This window comes from Capsicum annuum, unplaced genomic scaffold, assembly GCF_002878395.1.
Source record: "Capsicum annuum cultivar UCD-10X-F1 unplaced genomic scaffold, UCD10Xv1.1 ctg1000, whole genome shotgun sequence".
Classification (NCBI taxonomy): domain Eukaryota; kingdom Viridiplantae; phylum Streptophyta; class Magnoliopsida; order Solanales; family Solanaceae; genus Capsicum; species Capsicum annuum.
Window position 1 is genome coordinate 532,457 of NW_025814914.1, and position 17,876 is coordinate 550,332.

General features: G+C 33.6%; 2 protein-coding genes across 2 annotated transcripts; both read right to left on the reverse strand.

The window, feature by feature from the left end:
- Positions 1-210: 210 nt before the first annotated feature.
- LOC124890016 lies at positions 211-1,686 on the reverse strand. Its single transcript, XM_047401907.1, has 2 exons — positions 1,347-1,686; positions 211-521 (listed from the first exon to the last, which is right to left on the reverse strand). The coding sequence occupies exons 1-2, from the start codon at positions 1,609-1,611 to the stop codon at positions 349-351; spliced, it is 438 nt and encodes a 145-aa protein (XP_047257863.1). The 5' UTR covers positions 1,612-1,686; the 3' UTR covers positions 211-348.
- Positions 1,687-2,455: 769 nt separating this feature from the next.
- Positions 2,456-3,439, reverse strand: LOC107872610 (putative glycine-rich cell wall structural protein 1). Its single transcript, XM_016719249.2, has one exon. It carries the CDS (start codon positions 3,330-3,332, stop codon positions 2,631-2,633), a length of 702 nt encoding a protein of 233 aa, XP_016574735.1. The 5' UTR covers positions 3,333-3,439; the 3' UTR covers positions 2,456-2,630.
- Between the last annotated feature and the right edge of the window lie 14,437 nt (positions 3,440-17,876).

A 17,876-nucleotide genomic window follows, 5' to 3' on the forward strand; every position in this document is an offset into this window, starting at 1 on the left:
ATTTATGAATTACTTGCTATAATTTTTTAAATTTGTAGCAAAATATTAACTTTTAATAAAACTTTTATCAAACAGGAATCATTTTCTCTAAGGTTGCTTCTTTCCATGAAACTATAAAACTTTTACATTTCTGCTAGTTTTATTTTGTTTTTAAATAAAACTTTTATCAATGTATTGGCCTTGTAAATCATCACTCTAAACAAGCGAAAGTCAAAAAATAAGTGGTATTTCTTCATTGATGTAATATATAAATTTGAACCCTTCTAAAGGTAATACATAGACATAATGAAACTTTCATGTTGGTGTGATTATCAACAACTTAGTATCAAAAACAATTTCATGGAGAAATTATTTTTCGATATAGGACTTTTGGAGACTTTGACCTTGCTTTATCAAATCGACATCGCTCAAATCTAGGGGTAAATTAGTAATTTCTGTGCCATCAGGGTCGAGATCTCCTTCAAGTGGCAATCCTTCTATTGTTGTAGCAATAATTTCCCCTTTTAATGGTGCATCAACGTCTGTTTTACAAATAATTAAGAGACAAGTTTGTTTAGTTGATTAATTAATTAATAATTAAAAACACAGCCACAGTTTTTCATAATTAGAGAGAAATGCATAAGTTGTAGGTTAAATTCACTTATTTAATTGATTTTTTAAATAATGACAAAAAGTCGAGAAACTATTTCTTTTTACATAAAATATATATATATCACTACAAGAAAAAACAAGAATTATCATAGACCCATTTGACTTTGTAACAGATTTATGACAATTCTCAATTGTCAGATAATCGCTCATCGTAAAATATTTAGGATGGAATAATAACATTGTCACAAATATTTGTGATAAATTTCATAAATGATCACTTAGCCATAACTTCTTCTTCTTCGTTTTTTAACTGAAGTTGCATTATTATGTTTTCGAACATTAAAATCACAAATATATGAACAGAAAAGTCACAATTGCTGGAAAATTCAAAACCTTCCAATGAGTGAATAATCACAAAAAAAATAATTCATTCACCGTAAGAAAGCACGTACATTATAAAATTTTCATTCATCTAAATATAGGTTTCTCTGATAATTAATTACGGCTTTCGTTAGTATGGTGAAAGATTTATGATGTTTCTGTTAGAAAACATCATTGTATAACTTAATGAATAAAAAAAATCTTAAATATACAATCATTTATGAAATTTACCCTTCTTTTAACCGAAAATGTCTAAAAAGATCTGGGATTCGATACTGAATCAATCCTTAACTTCGTCTGAACTTAAACAATCATAAAAAAAGCTAAAAACAAAGGAGAAAATAGAATATGTACATAGAACTAAGTTATGTTACCTGGATTAGACACAAACCATAAGATAAATACACATAATAATAAGACAAGTGGTATAATATGAACAGCATTTGCTGCAAATTTGGCATGAGATTTTTCCTTTTTAGCAATATCAGAGAGAGGTTCATATATTGGTAATAATCCATTGGCTTCTAAAGACAATGTTCTTAGTGCTGGAGGCACTTTTTGTGATGAAATAGAAGATGATGAATAATAACTCGTGGAATAATCGTCTGAGAATCGATTTGTGCTTGATGATCTATGCATGTTTTAGTTTTTTTTTTTTTTTTTTTGCGCAATAAGCTATAGTTTCCCTTTTAATTCGAATATGTTGATTTTGAGATGACTAAATATCGGAGAAGCGAAAGAGGAAAAAAAAGTGAGAGAGTAAAGAAAGGCGAAAGCAATGAATTAGGATCTTGAGTGGAGGACAAGTTCTTTATATATTTATATAATCAGGTTATTTATTAATTACGATTTAACATATATATATATATATATATATATATATATATATATATATATCATAAAATTAATTAAGTTAATTCTTTACTTTTGTTGTTGTTATAAGAATTAAACTATAACCTTATATTACATGTGAATAACTTTTAGGTAATCTAATTGTGTAAAAATTGTTTAACCTGTCGATCTATATAAGTTAAACATGTTAGGTAACTATAGGAAATTTTTTTGATAAAAATATTACTTTAATATGTAGTTTAATAAATAAAAATGATAATTAATATGTTAGTATAAATTAATATTCAGCTATTAGTGTAAGAAAAAAGTTACATTGTCATCATATATAACTTAAATTCAATCTTAAATTACTAACAAAAAATTTGAGATTATGACCATCAATATTGATATGGTAACAAAATAGAATATTTTTAATTATTGGCTAAACTATTTTTTTATCCATGTAATTGTATAATTTGTAGGAGTCCTCGATATATTGATTATACATACGGTGTACACCAAGTATATCATCGACAACGACAAACTATACTATTAGATGGGTAAAACTCTTTTTGATTATATACACGACATATGTTTGCGACGTACTAGAATTAAGTAGTTTCGTTATGTCTTAGAATACAAACTCAAAATGTTATGCAAACATTTATTATGAATATATTATTCATTATATTCATTTACTATATTCTCATGGTATAGTATACAAGACATATCAGACTCTATTATAACACGTACATTAAAGTTCATAATACTCTTTATATTTGTAAACAAATAACATGTTGTAAGTAGTACATGACCAATATGTTTTATTAGCCACAATGATCTCTCTCATTTGAAATTGATGGCGTGGGGTCGCTACTATAGCCAGCTGAGCGACCATCATCACCACCACTATCACCATGACCATCAGAACCATATCCATTGCCAGTACTAGACCCGCTCCCAGACCCAAAACCATACCCCCAACCTCGACCAAATCCATTAGGAGACCTACTTGAGCCAGAACCATAACCCCATCCTCCTCTGGGGCTAGAACCCCAACCCCAGTTATAATCCCAGTTAGGTCCATGAGCTACACCAGTTTCTCCACTAGGGGATGAAAATGTTTCTGGCGAAGGCATCTCTCTTCCTCTTAAGCTACCACCATTACCACTTCCAGCTCCATAACCACCACCACCACCACCACTACCAGCACTAAAGCCATAACCAGTACCAGACTCTGTACTCCCAGACCCAAAATCAAAACCCCAACCTCGACCTAACCCATTAGGAGACCTACCTGAGCCAGAGCCATAACCCCATCCTCCTCCAGGGCTAGAACCCCAACCCCAGTTGTAATTCCAATTAGGTCCATGTGCTGCACCACTTCCACTACCACTAGGGGATGAGAATGTTTCCAATGAGGTCATCTCCCTTTCGTCTCCACCACCGTTGTTGAAGGCTAGATAATGAGGTGAGATCAAGAAAATGATCAAAAGACTGAAATGAAAAGTGTTATTTTGCACTATCATGCTAGCAATATTAGTGAACTCTTCTTGTTTTTTTGTTGTTGGTCCAAATTGTGTCTTTTAAGGTTTATGCATGGGATAGTGGACATTTATTTATTTATGGACCCGTGACGCTAAAGAAGCCCGTGGACCTTATAGATGCACTTGTCGAGAAGAAAGATAATGTGCACCTTCCACCCATGATTTGCACAACCGTCCCTCCCTAGCCTTTTCCATTTATAATTTAGTTTAAGCAAAAAATTATATAAATTTCAGCCTTTTCGAGCTAATTACTTTCTATTCTAATTTTCTACAAAATTACTAAAATATTAGATTTAGTTCACACATATATATCGCATTTTTCTGAATACATCACTTAATTTTACATGGATAAATCACATTTCACACGAATACAACATATTCTTCTACATCATATTCTTGTTAGTAGTGTATATAACTTTTTAACTTCTTTACTTTAAATTATTGGGTAAGATAGATCCGTGTATATGATACATGGATAGGAAGAATAGAGACATCTGATATATGTTTGTAATGAGAGAATGGTGGATCACTAACTGGCCACCTTATTTGTTAGGCGGCTATTATTTTGAATTTGCACCAAATAGACTCATTGTGCGGGTGAAATAATCGCTTTCAAGATATTCTTCACTTTTTTAATTTGAATTTGAGATCTTCGATTAAGAATGACGAGATTTGAGCAATCCATCATGCACATCTCGAATCTCAGGATGGTCTTTTGATTTTGCCTATTTTTGGACTACTAATGAATTTGCATCATATATAGATTGTGGGGCTTAATGCCCGTTGACTAAATATTTTTCATTTTCAAGATTTGAATTCACAATCTTTGATTAAGGACGAAAACATTTCATGCATCTATCAACACATCTCGCGCTACTCGTTATGGTCCTTTTTCCTACTTGTTGGATTACTAATTTGAATTTGTATTGAATAGACTCATTCAACGGAGAAAACGCTTATTAACAAAATATTATTCATTTAAAATCTGAATTTGAAACTTTTTAATTAAGGGTAGAATGCACACATTTTGGTGTGATCCTTTTGACTTATATGTCCAACCCACTATATGCACCACTTTCTAAGGTGCAAATAATAGCACTCATCACTTGGATTAAAACACTTTTAACTTTGTGTAGTTGGATAAAATTTCGACCTAAAAATTCACACACGTGTCATGAAAAGATCCAAAGAGAAAACAAAAGACTTGTTGAATTATTTTTTTATGAAAGAGATTTAGGAACTTGCCAAGTGCACATTGTCTCTTGATAATATATGATCAGTTGGATGGATATTCATGGGATATCAATGATGTTATTCGTCGATCAATCAAATATTTCAAATTGTAGTTGGTTGTTAAGTACTTCAAGACGAAATAATTTAAGACAGGCTTTTCAAAGACAAATTTAGTGGTTGGTGGCATATAAAGTTTAGGGGAAGTTGGCAAATATCCCATTCAATTTTGTAATTTAGAGTGCCCCTGGTTAAAAAAAAAAAGGGTGCATATTTATCATTTTTGTTCACAAATGTACCATTCAAAATACCTTTAAGCATGGCTTTAAAAGATGTATAGATCACATAAATCCCCTCCCAAGACAAAGTAATTACATAAAATCCCTTAAGGCCTTCTCTCTTTCGGATTTTAAAAATATACCCATACATTAGTATGTCCCTTATACATAAGTTGAATGTATGATAAAACTGTTAATCCTAAATTTAAGATAATAAATAAGATATTATCTTTATATTCCTTAATTATAGCCATTAATTAGCTAATATTATATAGTGTATGAGTAATTATAGTAACTGGAAGTTAATTCAAATATTTTGTTAAACCTCACAATAAAAGCATTTCTCTGTATATTTACGCTAAGGGAAAAAAAGAATCTTATACTGCGTTCTTCATTTCTGTAGAAAATAAATATGAACATCCTCATTTTATTACGTCATTCGGGTATTTGGGAGTCGCAAATTAATCATTTCGATGGTTTTTGGGTGTTAGTCCCTGGATTTGATCGAATTTTGGGAGGAAGTGGTCGGATTACGTGATGTCGAGGTAATTCCGATTAAAACTTCACCGAAAAAACTCGATCGGATCTGAGTTTACCTTTTCGTTTACTATTTGTTTCCTTTAATATTTTTCACTCACTTTTCCACTATTTCCTCTCGCCTTTCCTCTGTTTCACTCTATTTTTCTCTATCTGTGTGAGTGTGTAGATCACTGTGTGTATATCCCTGTGTGTGAGTGTTGTGTATCGTTGAGAGTGTGTGTGTGCTTGTTTCTATGGGAAAAAGAGGGAAAATTTTGAAGGGCTAGGAGAGGGGCGCATGGGAAAGGGGGTTGGGTTGGTGGGGTGAATTTTTCAATATTCATTCGGTAATGGCAAAATATGTGATATCGAATGGCTTCAACACCTTTGCTAAACAATCTAACAAACAAAGGTATGAACAAAATATTATCTTAATTTGTTGAAGGTTTAATGTATGTTTTTTTTTTTTTGTAATAGGTGTTTTGATGGAATTGTTGTTTGGACGCTGTTATCTGTTTGTTGAAAGACGTATAAATAATGTAAAATATGTACTTATACATTAGAACAAATGAATAATGAAACCGTAACAGGGACAATTCAGCATTTTAATTAAAATTAGGAATTTTATATCTATATTAATACATTGACTACCTGTTTATATTTGATGCATCTATATACTGCATTGTCGTAACAAAAGATGCAAATAGGTCCTCAAGGCGTCTTGTATGAATCATTCGGAACATCTGTATTAAATAATTTATTTCTAACAGGTTAAAGGAGTTGGTAGTTATCTTTACTGTGTATATGAATCAGGAAGGAGGTACATTATTGATAGTGATCATGGTACATGCAACTGTGGTCGATATCAAATTGATGAAATACCCTGTCCACACGCAATTGCCGTATTCAAAAGTAAAAATATTGATGTAAAAGATTATGGTTGTTACTGCTAAGAATTGTACAGGTCAAACACCATTGTCAAGACGTATGAACTTTCGATAGTTCCAATGCCAGACATGAAGGATTGAAATGTGCAGGTCACAATCGAAGAACGTGCGATTTCTTCCCAAAGAAAACGTGACGAAGATAATTGGTTTATCTATATGTTGATGCTTAGTTTGGTTTTTCTTGAATAATCATTTTACTTAGATTATGTTGACACACTTGTATAATTTTGAATTATGTTTTAATTATTAGTTGAAGTTTACTTCTTAATAAGTGTTTGACATTTTCATAACAATGTTCTACAATATACATAGATCAAATTGTATTGCTTTATTTATTACCTTTATAACTGACCACATGTACAGTTTTATGTTTGGAACAATAAAATTAAAAGACACACTCATGTGTCGTATTTTATTCAAATTTTAGTTGACATTCAATAATGTGTTATGTGTATGATAATGTATTATACTTAAGTATATATGTATGATATAAATTGTTTTTGGTATAACTTACTCTTATTTGCGTACTAATCATACATTTAATATTGAAAACAATCATAAAGTAAAAAACGTAAAATACGACAACGGTATGTAATTAATTTATGATATAGTTTTATACTTTAGTAATACGTATGATGTTAAATTTTCATTATTTTCTATTAAGTAAGAAACTTTTAACAATTTGTATGATGTTATGTAATACATAACTCTAAATGTATGAATTACATGTTCAATGTATTATTAACTTATAAAAGAATTTACATACTGAAAATAATACGATGCGTTACATTATACATAGATCATATTGCATTGCCTTATCTATTACCTTTATAACTGGTCACATGTACAATTTTATGTTTAAACAACAACGAATGTATTACGAATGTATAATATATTGTTATACATTCGAACGAATTTATGATGAAATCGTAACAGCCCCAAGATGGCAGTACTAAATAAACGTAGCTTGTGAAAAATTAATGATTTCCCAAGAGGTTAAAAAAAAGTATATGTTATGCATTTAAACTCAAGTATATTGTCAACTTCAATTACAAGAGTCATAAAAGGAGGAAACTAATTACATATATCAAAAGAAGTTAGATCAATAATAATATACCTGTATATGAATTTCAACAAAAAGAAATGAGTGCTTTAAAACTTTAGTCCTAACACCAAAAAATTGATTAAGAAATTTCAATTTTCTAACCAAGAGCCAGACTGAGTGTATTAACTATCAAAATTCACCCAGTCTTCACATATTAATATTTTTTCCAGAGTTTCTACTACAAGAATATTTACAGTAGTTGCTGTATAGCCCTGAAGATCACCTTTCAATAATTACAGCTCTGGATTTTCTACCATTTGATCATTTTCGCGATGAAATTATGCCATTATAACATTCATATTTTCTTTTGCATGAGCCATTACTTAGATCTCCATAGCTTCTAGCAAACTTGACAATATTTGTTACAATGGCATGTACCATGACTTCACTTTTAGGAATCATAATGACCTTCTTCTAAATAACTGCAGTCTGTCCGCAACTAGGATCCATAATAGCACTGTCTCTTAGATTCTGTAAGATGGAGTCTTTATCATCTCTAAACTCATCTGCTGACATCTGCGCGGTAAAATCAAATGTTATAATCACCCTTCAAAACAATCAGAACAACAACAACAACTACTTAACCAGTGTGATCCCGTAAGTGAGATTTCGAATGGTGAAATATACGCAAACCTTACAAAGGTTGTTTGTAATCGCCCCTTGGGACAATCAGTACCACATACTTTAGTGTGATCCCATTAGGGGTGTTGTTATACACAGACTTTACGGAGGTTGTTTCTAATAAGAAACTCGACTCAAGAAAAGCCTTTGCAGAATAAGCAACATTTTTCATAAACAAGCAGAGACTAGTCACATAACATAATAATAAGATGAAAGACAAATTATCTAATAGATTCGATTAAAGGGTCAGAGAAGATGCAGGGTCATCTTATCGAGGATGATCAGATCAATTGTTCTTGTGATGCCCACAAGAGAGTCAAAGAGGAGGACAGTCTCAAGGATAACAAGATTTTGAACAAGGAATGCATATGACAGTTTAGGTCAACCCACATAGGAAAGAGAGAAAACAGTGAAGTGATATAAAGACAATATACGTACACATGGTATGCACCTAGATGATCACATAGCTCAAGGGACAAATGTAATGCATGTCATGGTTTTGGGCTGTGACAATTCTTTACTGAAAAATATCAAGAACTAGACTACAAGTCCTGAATTTGTTGTTGGGATATTATATAAAATATTATCCAATCATATTTCTCATACGTCTCCAACTTCTGGTTTCGCAACTTATTTGATCAGTAATCAAAAAAGATTTCCATTAACTACAACAGCCAAGCATTAAGATAGCGCTGGGCAACATAAAAGTTGATCCTTTTTAGAACAATGGCCAATTCTAAAACTTTTTAACTATTCAATTACTATAACCAACATTTTTAAGTTGTCTCAAAGAAGGTTGAAGTGCTATGAGAGAAAAAAAAATAGAAACAAGCTACGTTGGCCGGACTCTTCAAAAATGTATGTGCCGGTCGGATCCTCCAATAGTAGTGCATTTTTGGAGGATCCAATATTATAATGCATATTCTACAGCATTCCAACTTCTATATTATTACTTCATATTTTAATTCATATGAAATATAAACTTAACAGAAGGTATAATATAACCTTATACAACATTAAGACTTTCTAGTTGTATAAAACCAAATATAACATAACATGGATCTTCTATATAATAATAACTTCTTAATGTATAACATAATGAAATATATATAATAATAAATTTATTATACATTGGTCGTTGTAGACACCTAATTTTGTCCCTCCCGAAGTCATTTCTTTTACTCATTTACCACTTTACCATACACCCCCTTTTAGTTGATAATTTTTCCACATAAGAACAAAAACTAATAACCAACCTTGAACAAATTCATAACAAAAAATAACAACCTCACCAACTAAAAGTGGACACCTTACCCCATCCCTAGCCATGTACACCCCCCTCCCTCGCTTTTTCTGTATTCCTTTTTGGGCACACATATACACAACTCATAAATTAACAAGGGGTCATATTTTTTTCATCATCACAACACACATAGGATCAGGATTCCATGAACATATACGGAGGTCAATAAACAAAAGAGGGGAGCTCCATTTTTCTGGGGAATAATACAACACATACACGGATAGAGAGAATGGAGGAGGGATAGGATTTCCAAGGAAAATACACACACAGAGACAGGATTTGGGGATTTTTGGGTTTCTTTTCTTGCTCAAAACACAGGAACAAAAAGAGGGATAGGGTTTCTTATTCTTCATCATCGTTCACACACACACACATATTAGGAGGGGTATTTATCGAAAAAGGGGAGGAAACTCACCGGATTAGGAAACATACACAGAAAACCATCGAAAGAGAAGATCAAAAGTAAGATCGAGGAAAAATGAATGAGAATCAGCTATGAATCTACTCGTTTTGATTTTTCTGACGAACCCTTCTCCAGCACGGTCTTTTTTTATCATCTTCAGGTGACGCCGGCTAGAAAATATTCAAATTCGCCAGAATCCGACCCTTCTTCTGTCAATTTTTGCCCTTCGTAGATCACTGAAGCTCTGATTTGTACTGTTTTCTAGTTCTCTATTAGATTTTAGGGATTTCATTTTCGTTTTCTTGTGATTCATCTCTAGTATAGTGCTTTTGGGGGTTTTCGATATTGGACAGAGACATTCTTTTTGAGATTTTCATTGGTTCTCAAATTTGTTTGGGTTGGATCTCTCTATACTGATTTTGGTTCGTTGTTTGAGGTTCTATTTGAGATTTTAGGCGCGAATTCTACTGAATTTAATTGAATAATACAATGAGTTTAAAAGAGGCATTGAGTCCAATTCTATCCTACCTCCCTTTACTTTTTACACGAATGTGAATGATTTGTTTGAGATGTTTGAATCTTTGTTGTATGTTGGTTTATGTTGGTTTCGGATTTTGAAATGTGATTAGATAATAGAAGCATGTGTTAATCATTGTTTGGGATAAATTAGGGAGAGAATTAAAACATTGATAAAAGTGAGTATTAGTTTTATGTTAATTCATTAATAGTCGCTTGATTCGGAATAAACATCGACTTTATTTAAATTTGATAGTCTGATGTTTTAAGTTGATAATTGTTAGGCAAACGATAGGGGTAGGCAAATTTAAGAACGTTAGATTGGTGAATGCTTGAAATGTGTGTTGAACGGTTCTGTTTCATCACTTTTGGATCAATTCTACTATTTGGTCGGGGAATGCCCCGAAATATCTGTGTATATTTATTCACCACGGAATGCCCCGAGGTATCTTATATACGGAGGACGTTCATGATGAAGGCCCGAGGCATCGGGTAGAGCATTGGAGCATAGTTAGGATTAGTGTAGGTTAGCGTAGGTTTATATTTTTACATTTTTATTTTGGATTGTATAATTGGACTGGGCACTAAATTTTGGATTGTTTTGTTTTGTTTTTCTTGATTGATTATTTTGCGTGCTTTGTGTGGTTTATACATTCATAGTAGCAAATTGGCTGATACGCTTCACTAAGTGACCGTGGTCAAACCGCGGGTCCAAAGGGTCAAAACCAGTTTGAAAATGATTTTCAAAGGTGACTTGGCAAACCGGATTATGCCAAGTGGTGACTCTGAGTTTTGAATATAAAAAGTCCTTTTTGGAACAAATCTTTAATTTGTCACTTAATAATAGAAAACCCTTTCGAAGCATTTAAAATCAATCTTTTTTTTTGTTAAAAGGGGTGTGACAGCTCTAGCGACTCTGCTGGGGATTTTTCAGAATTCGAGCTTATTTTTTGAGTTGTATCAGCTTAGTTTGACATTATGGGTGTATAAACATTATTTTTGTTATCGTTTGTGTTTATTTTATCATGGTTGTGTTCCTACATGCTACGTATTTACAGTCTTTCTTTATGTGTTATCACTTTATATCTGGCATCATTTGCATAACCCGAGTCAATTCTTTCTGCAACAAGTCTCGAAGTGCACGTCGTGTACACGAACTTTAGTTGAGTCATCCTTATTTTTAGGAGGGGGAGTCGTCGGCCGTATGGAGTGGGTGAAAAGCTGTCATAGCCACTATCGACGATACGCTCCCCTGAACAGCCTTGTTAGTGAACCCCAGCTTAGGTCAGCCTTTAGGTCATGCTTATATGCATCATATTGAGACCTAGAGGGGCCTATTTGGTCCTTTGTAAGAGACTCACCTCTAAAGCATGCCTATGTGGTAAATGTTGCATCTTTGAGGGTAATGTGGTCATTTGATGGACTTATTCGGGAAAAGCATGTGTTAGAAGTAAGGTGTATTTGAAAAAAAAAAAGAGAAAAAAAAAAGTGAGTCAAAAAGGGTTTCGTAGCTTTTAGTGTTCTTTATGACTTTTGTTTTTCACAATTCAAAATTTTAAAAAGATTTTTTACCTTTTGCACTCATTTTGTCAAAAACAAAAAACATTAAAAAGATTTTTATTTATTTCTTTAGTAAGCTTCCATAATTTGAAAATTCAAAAAAAAAAGATTTCTTTTAATAGGAGTTTTATAAAAGAAAATTCAAAAATGGTAGAAGTTTTATACATTTCATATAGCGAAAATGTCTCAAAAAAGATTTTTCTTTCTTAGTTGTGGGTGTCATGTGTCAAATTAAAAACCCCAAAAAGATTTTATTTATGTTCTTCACTCGTTTGTCTTTAGTCGTGTCTCAAGTCAAGGTTTTGTTTGTTCTTTAATCCTAAATTGTCCTATCTGGACGAACTACGCACCCCTGATTCTCGTCTCTCGGGAGTGAGATACGTAGGCAGCCTATTGTGGGTTCGGGGATCTTATTTCAAAAATCCAAAAAGATTTTCTTCACTCTTCATTTAGAGTAGGTGTTTCATATACATCTTCAAGAGAAAACTACAAAAAGATTTTCCTTTAATAGTTTCAAGTTTTATTTACGTATGAAATGCAAAATTGAAAATCTAAAATTATTTTTCTTTGATAATCATAGGTTACATTTTGTATAGAAATCTAAAAAAATTTAAAAAAGATTTTCTTCACTCTTCACTTAGAGTTGGTGTTCATATACATCTTCTAAAACAAAACCACAAAAAGATATTCTGTTAATAGTTTCAAGTTTCATTTTCATATTAAATTAAAAATTGAAAACCCCAAAAGAGTTTCTTTGGTAATCATAGGTTTCATTTTGTATAGGTTTAAATCTGAAAAATGCAAAAAGATTTTCATCGATTTTTTTGACAATTTATTATTTCCTTTTCTTTTTAAAGTTTCAAGAAAAAGAAAAAAAAGGAAAAAGAGTTTAGTTGGCCATTTTGGCAAGACTTCACGAACTACGCACACCTGATTCTCCTCTCTCGGGGGTGAGATACGAAGGTACCCTTCTTGGGTTCGGTGATCTTTTCAAGAAAAAAAGAGGTTTTGAAAAATTGTTGAACTCTAATGCATTTGCTATCTCTTATCCAGTTAGTTTAAGGTGGTTGGTTTGTGGCATTTTGGCTGATTCTCCATATTACACCAAGTCACAGAGAAATTTATGGACAACAAGGATACCGAGTTTGTTGTCACTAATCAGACAGGGAGTTCGAGAAATGAGAATTTAGGAGCTAATGAAGAGATTTAGAAATTAAGGCAGCAAATGATAGAAATGCATTGAGCTTAGGCTAATGGGTTGCCGCCTCCCGAAGTTCCTACTGATAATCTAGAATATCTTTCTAGCTTGCCTCCAGTGTCACATGCCCAATTTTCCATTTTTATTGATATGCCACAACATGCATCAGGATCAACTCTGAGGCAACAATATCCAACCACTTCCAATGTTCATTTCCTCACTCCCCAATCCAAGACTGCCACATACTCGGATCCACCTGTTGTTCATGTTTTTGTGGCGCTATCCCCACCTGAAGCTTCTACTTTTGATGTTCATCCACAAGTTGCGCCTCCCTACTCTACAAGAGAGTCTGTATTTAATATTACTGGTGATCAGCATTATACTTTTGAGCCTACATTTAAGTTAACTGGTCTTTACAGTGACACTCACCCGCCTGAATTTCCTCCTAACACGGAGAAGCCTATTATGATTGAAGAACAAGAGAAAATGACCAGAAAATTGAGAATTTTAGAACTGGCTATGAAGAACTTGTAAGGACTTGGGGGTTACAAAAGTGTCTCATATAAGGACTTATGCATGTTTCTAGGTGTCAACCTTCCTCCTGGCTTTAAAATGCCAAAGTTTGAGAAGTATGACGGACATGGGGACCCAGTGGAACATTTTAGGCGCTATTGTAACCAATTAAGAGGCGTTGGAGGGAAGGAAGAACTACTCATGACTTATTTTGGGGAGAGTCTTTCAGGCCTAGCTTCGGAATGGTTTGTTGACCAAGACATTGAAAATTGGATTAGTTGGGATGACCTAGCTAATGGATTTCTGCAATAATTTCAATATAATGTGGAGTTGATCTCTGACGAAAAATCCCTAAATTTTATTAAAAAATTAAAATATTGAGAGTTTCAGGGAGTATGCGATCAGATGGTGCGAACAAGCTGCTAGAGTAAAACCGCCAATGAATGAAAGAAAAATAGTGGAGGTGTTTATTCAAGTGCAGGATGAAACATATTATCAACACTTGTTACCTGCATTAGGCAAGTCATTTATTGAGGTCCTTAAAATGGGGGAGATGATAGAAGAGGGAATTAAAACTGGTCGCATTGTGAGTTTTGCAACATTGAAAGCGACAACTCAAGCAATTCAAAAGGGTTCAGGAAGTGTTGGGTAGTCAAAGAATGAGGAAGTTGCATCTTCTATTGTAGTTGGACAGCGGGCACGGTCAAGAAGATCCCGTTGTCGTCACTCTAAGGCTCAAACACGAGCTCATGCCCAAGATCCATATAATCACTCCCAAAATCCATTATAATCTGCTCTTCCATCTCCATATCTAGTATATAACACACAGCCACATGTTCAACCCCCATCTTACCCACAGTGGAACACACCAACTCCTCAGAGTCTTCATCTAACTCCACAAACATACCAAAACCCTTCTAAGCCTGATTTTTGATCCAAGCCAAATGATGAAATGAGGCAGAAGTCGAGAGATCACTTCACACTAATTGGAGAGTCATATGCCAGTTTATTTCAGAGATTGGTACAATGGGGACTGATCACTCCTCTCCTTGGGTGCACTCTTAATCGACGTTCAAGAAATTTTGATCCTAATGTACGATGCACATATCATTCTGATACTCAGGGTCATAGTATTGAAGATTGTTAAGATTTGAAAAGAGAAATTAAAAATATGATTCAAGATGGATCAATTATGGTGCAGAACATTGAAAGTGTGGGTAGCTCTAGTTATGCTGATATGCAAACCAGTGGCTAAGTTGTCAAGCTGAGCAATTGAGAAGTCATCCCTCTCCCTACTAAGAAGAGGTCTGGTAGTTTATTTTATTTTCTTTTATATTTTTTGAATTATTTCAGGGTTGTAGTTCGGGATCTATCTTGTTTTGTCTTTTTGTCATTTATATTCAAACCCTTCTATCTTTTATCTCAACTAAATGCATTGCCCCTTTTCCTTTATGTTTTAAATATGTGTTGTTTGTTTGTTTTCTTTATACAATTCATTTTATGTTGACTCTAGTGATATGACATGCTTGCGGAATTTTCAGCCAGATCTTAAAGTCCAATTTAACCATGAAACATGGAATCAGAAGGTTAAGTTTAGAAAAGCATTTGTGAAAATAGGTAGAGTGCTGAGACATTTGGTGACAAGTTGAAGCCTTTTCAGAAAATTAAGGCAATTATTTTGAGAATCACATGAATAACTTGGTCATCAATTGAAAAACATAGCTCAATTAGGTCAAACAGTGTCTGCTGATTCTATCAAGAGGAACAGAAAGAAAATCAACTTCACGAAAGCATGAGTCATTCAATGTGAGGGATGTACAACAAATATAGAGTTATATGTTTGAAAAGTATAGAAAAGAGGTGAAACACATGCTCGGGGCAAGTTAGTGTCGTAAAATATGTCATAAGTGATATTGATCGTGCACTTTCACATTGCATGCTAGGTACTAGTATTTTCAAGGATTGATATGACGAAGGCATTTTATTCTGCTATCCAAATATTGTGTCATCCTTTGTTTACCCCATTTGAGCCTTACTGTCATTTTATTTCATACCCCTCTTTTGGAATCAAGATAAAGCCAGCAAAGCTCAAAAGAAAAGTATCGAGCAAGAGAATAGAGTCAAAAGCTTCAAAAAAAAATATGTCCAAGAAGGAAGAAAAGAGTGTCAAGGAAATTAAAGTCAGAAAAATCACAAAGAAAAAAAAGTCAAAAGAAAAAAAAAGAACAAGTTAGAATCAAGCAAAAAAAAGAATAAGTTGTCAAAACTACACATGACTTGATTCTCCTCTTTTGGGGGTGAGATACGTAGGCTGCCCTACCCAGGGCTCGGTCCAAATAAATAAAAAATTTAGAGTCACCCAGTCAGAAGAAACTGGGGCATGAGTTAATCCTCATTGTTTGAGTCGATTCCAAAAGTTGTAAGTCATATCCCACCTTAAGTGTCATTTGGGCCCCATTCCATCCTTTCTTTCTAACCCGGTCCAAAAGCCAAGTTTCAACCAAAGAAAGACCTTCAGATCAATCTTTGAGAATGTTAAGGCTAAGCATGCAATGGGTGTGATGACGCATTTTGGGAACTACTTGTCTTCCTCAGCAGAATCAGGAGAGAAATGAAAATAAAAGTCTTATTAGTGAAAATTCTGATGGGCATCGTAAGATGATGGTAAGTTGAGAGAGATAAAATGATAGAGTCTTATCAGTGAAAACCTTACGGGCACTGTGAGACGATTGTGAGTTGAGAGAAATAAAAATAAGGGAATCTTATTGGTGAAAAACCCTCTCGGATACCATAAGGCAATGGTGAGGTAATAAAAAAAATGAGAGAGGCTTGTTGACGGAAACCCTTCAAGGCACCACTAGCCGAATGAGGTCTCCGAATATAATTGGCCCAAGGAAGCAACTCACTTTTAGGGTCATTAACTCAACAAAGATTTGTGAGAGTTTTGGATGGAAAGATCAGGCATTTTAATCTAATATGCATGTCATAATCATTAGAGTTGACTGTCATTTTCAGATAAACTTTTCTTTCATCTTTTTCAATGAGGACATTCATTGTCATTTCTTTCTTTTCTATAGTTATATTTTTATTTTCTTGAGTCAGTTATCCAAATAAAAAAAATTGTTGTTATTTTTCTCTTGTCTTTGAGTCAAGTCCATGTCAAAACAAGTGAGAAAGGATCTCAAAACTGGCTACCAGCTTCTTTAATTGCACAAAGCAAAACAAAAGGCCAGCACATAAAAGGCACATGATTGTGAGCTGAAATAAGGCATGCAAAATTTTTCTCAACAGACAAGTCTGGGGAACTCATGGAAATACCAAGGTTTAAAGGGTCTATCTGAGAAGCATGGCAAAGCAGAGATATTGTGTTTGTTTTAGTCACTCTTAATAATCTGAGTTCGAGTTAATGATTCAGCAAGTCAATGATATATGCTAATGGTTGGAAGCAAGGTTAAATGTGATGAGGGAAAGAGCGATTGCCGCGAAAGCTAAAGCCACAAACCAGCTACCATGTTTTAAACTCACAAGTTTTCTTTGATGAAACAGGTAACATATTACATTCAAAGTAAGGACTTCAAAGCATAAATATCAAGGGCTGCAATGACTCACTTTTACAAATGCAGAAAGCAATGTTGCTGCACAGGTTTAATAGTCAAATCATGGTAAAATTCACCATTCCATATCCCTCGGCGACCCTCAGGTGATACACTTCTTAAATTAAACCTTTACTCCTAGAAGACCTACCTTTTAGTCGAGTTATTCCCTTTGATTTTTATAAGACGTACCTTTTAGTCGAGTCATTCCCCTTAACCCCTAGAAGACGTATCTTTTAGTCAAGTCATTTCCTTTGATTCCTATAAGACGTACCTTTTAGTCGAGTCTGTCCCCCTTGATTCCTATAAGATGTACCTTTTAGTCGAGTTATCCCCTTTGATTCCTATAAGACGTACCTTTTAGTCGAGTCATTCCCCCTTGATTCATATAAGACATACTTTTTACTCAAGTCATCCCCTTTGATTCCTATAAGACGTACCTTTTAGTCGAGTCATTCCCCTTGACCCCTAGAAGACGTACCTTTTAGTCGAGTCATTCCCCTTGACCCCTAGAAGACGTACCTTTTAGTCGAGTCATTCCCTTGATTCCTATAAGACGTACCTTTTAGTCGAGTCATTCCCTTTGATTCCTATAATGATATGACTTTCATAAAAGTCCTTTTATGATAAATTGGGGAAAAATTTAATTCTTGCATTTGGAACTTCACTTTCCTGGAATATCAATTCTCTTTATAATAATATTGGTCTGGGATAATTTTATTTTAGTTTTGATGTGATTT

Excerpts from the sequence above, each read along its gene's own strand:
- LOC124890016 (XM_047401907.1), bottom strand. The coding sequence starts at position 1,611 with ATGCATAGATCATCAAGCACAAATCGATTCTCAGACGATTATTCCACG. Across the intron at positions 522-1,346 it reads ATGGTTTGTGTCTAATCCAG|ACGTTGATGCACCATTAAAA; the intron begins GTAACATAACTT and ends TTTGTAAAACAG.
- LOC107872610 (XM_016719249.2), bottom strand. The coding sequence starts at position 3,332 with ATGATAGTGCAAAATAACACTTTTCATTTCAGTCTTTTGATCATTTTC.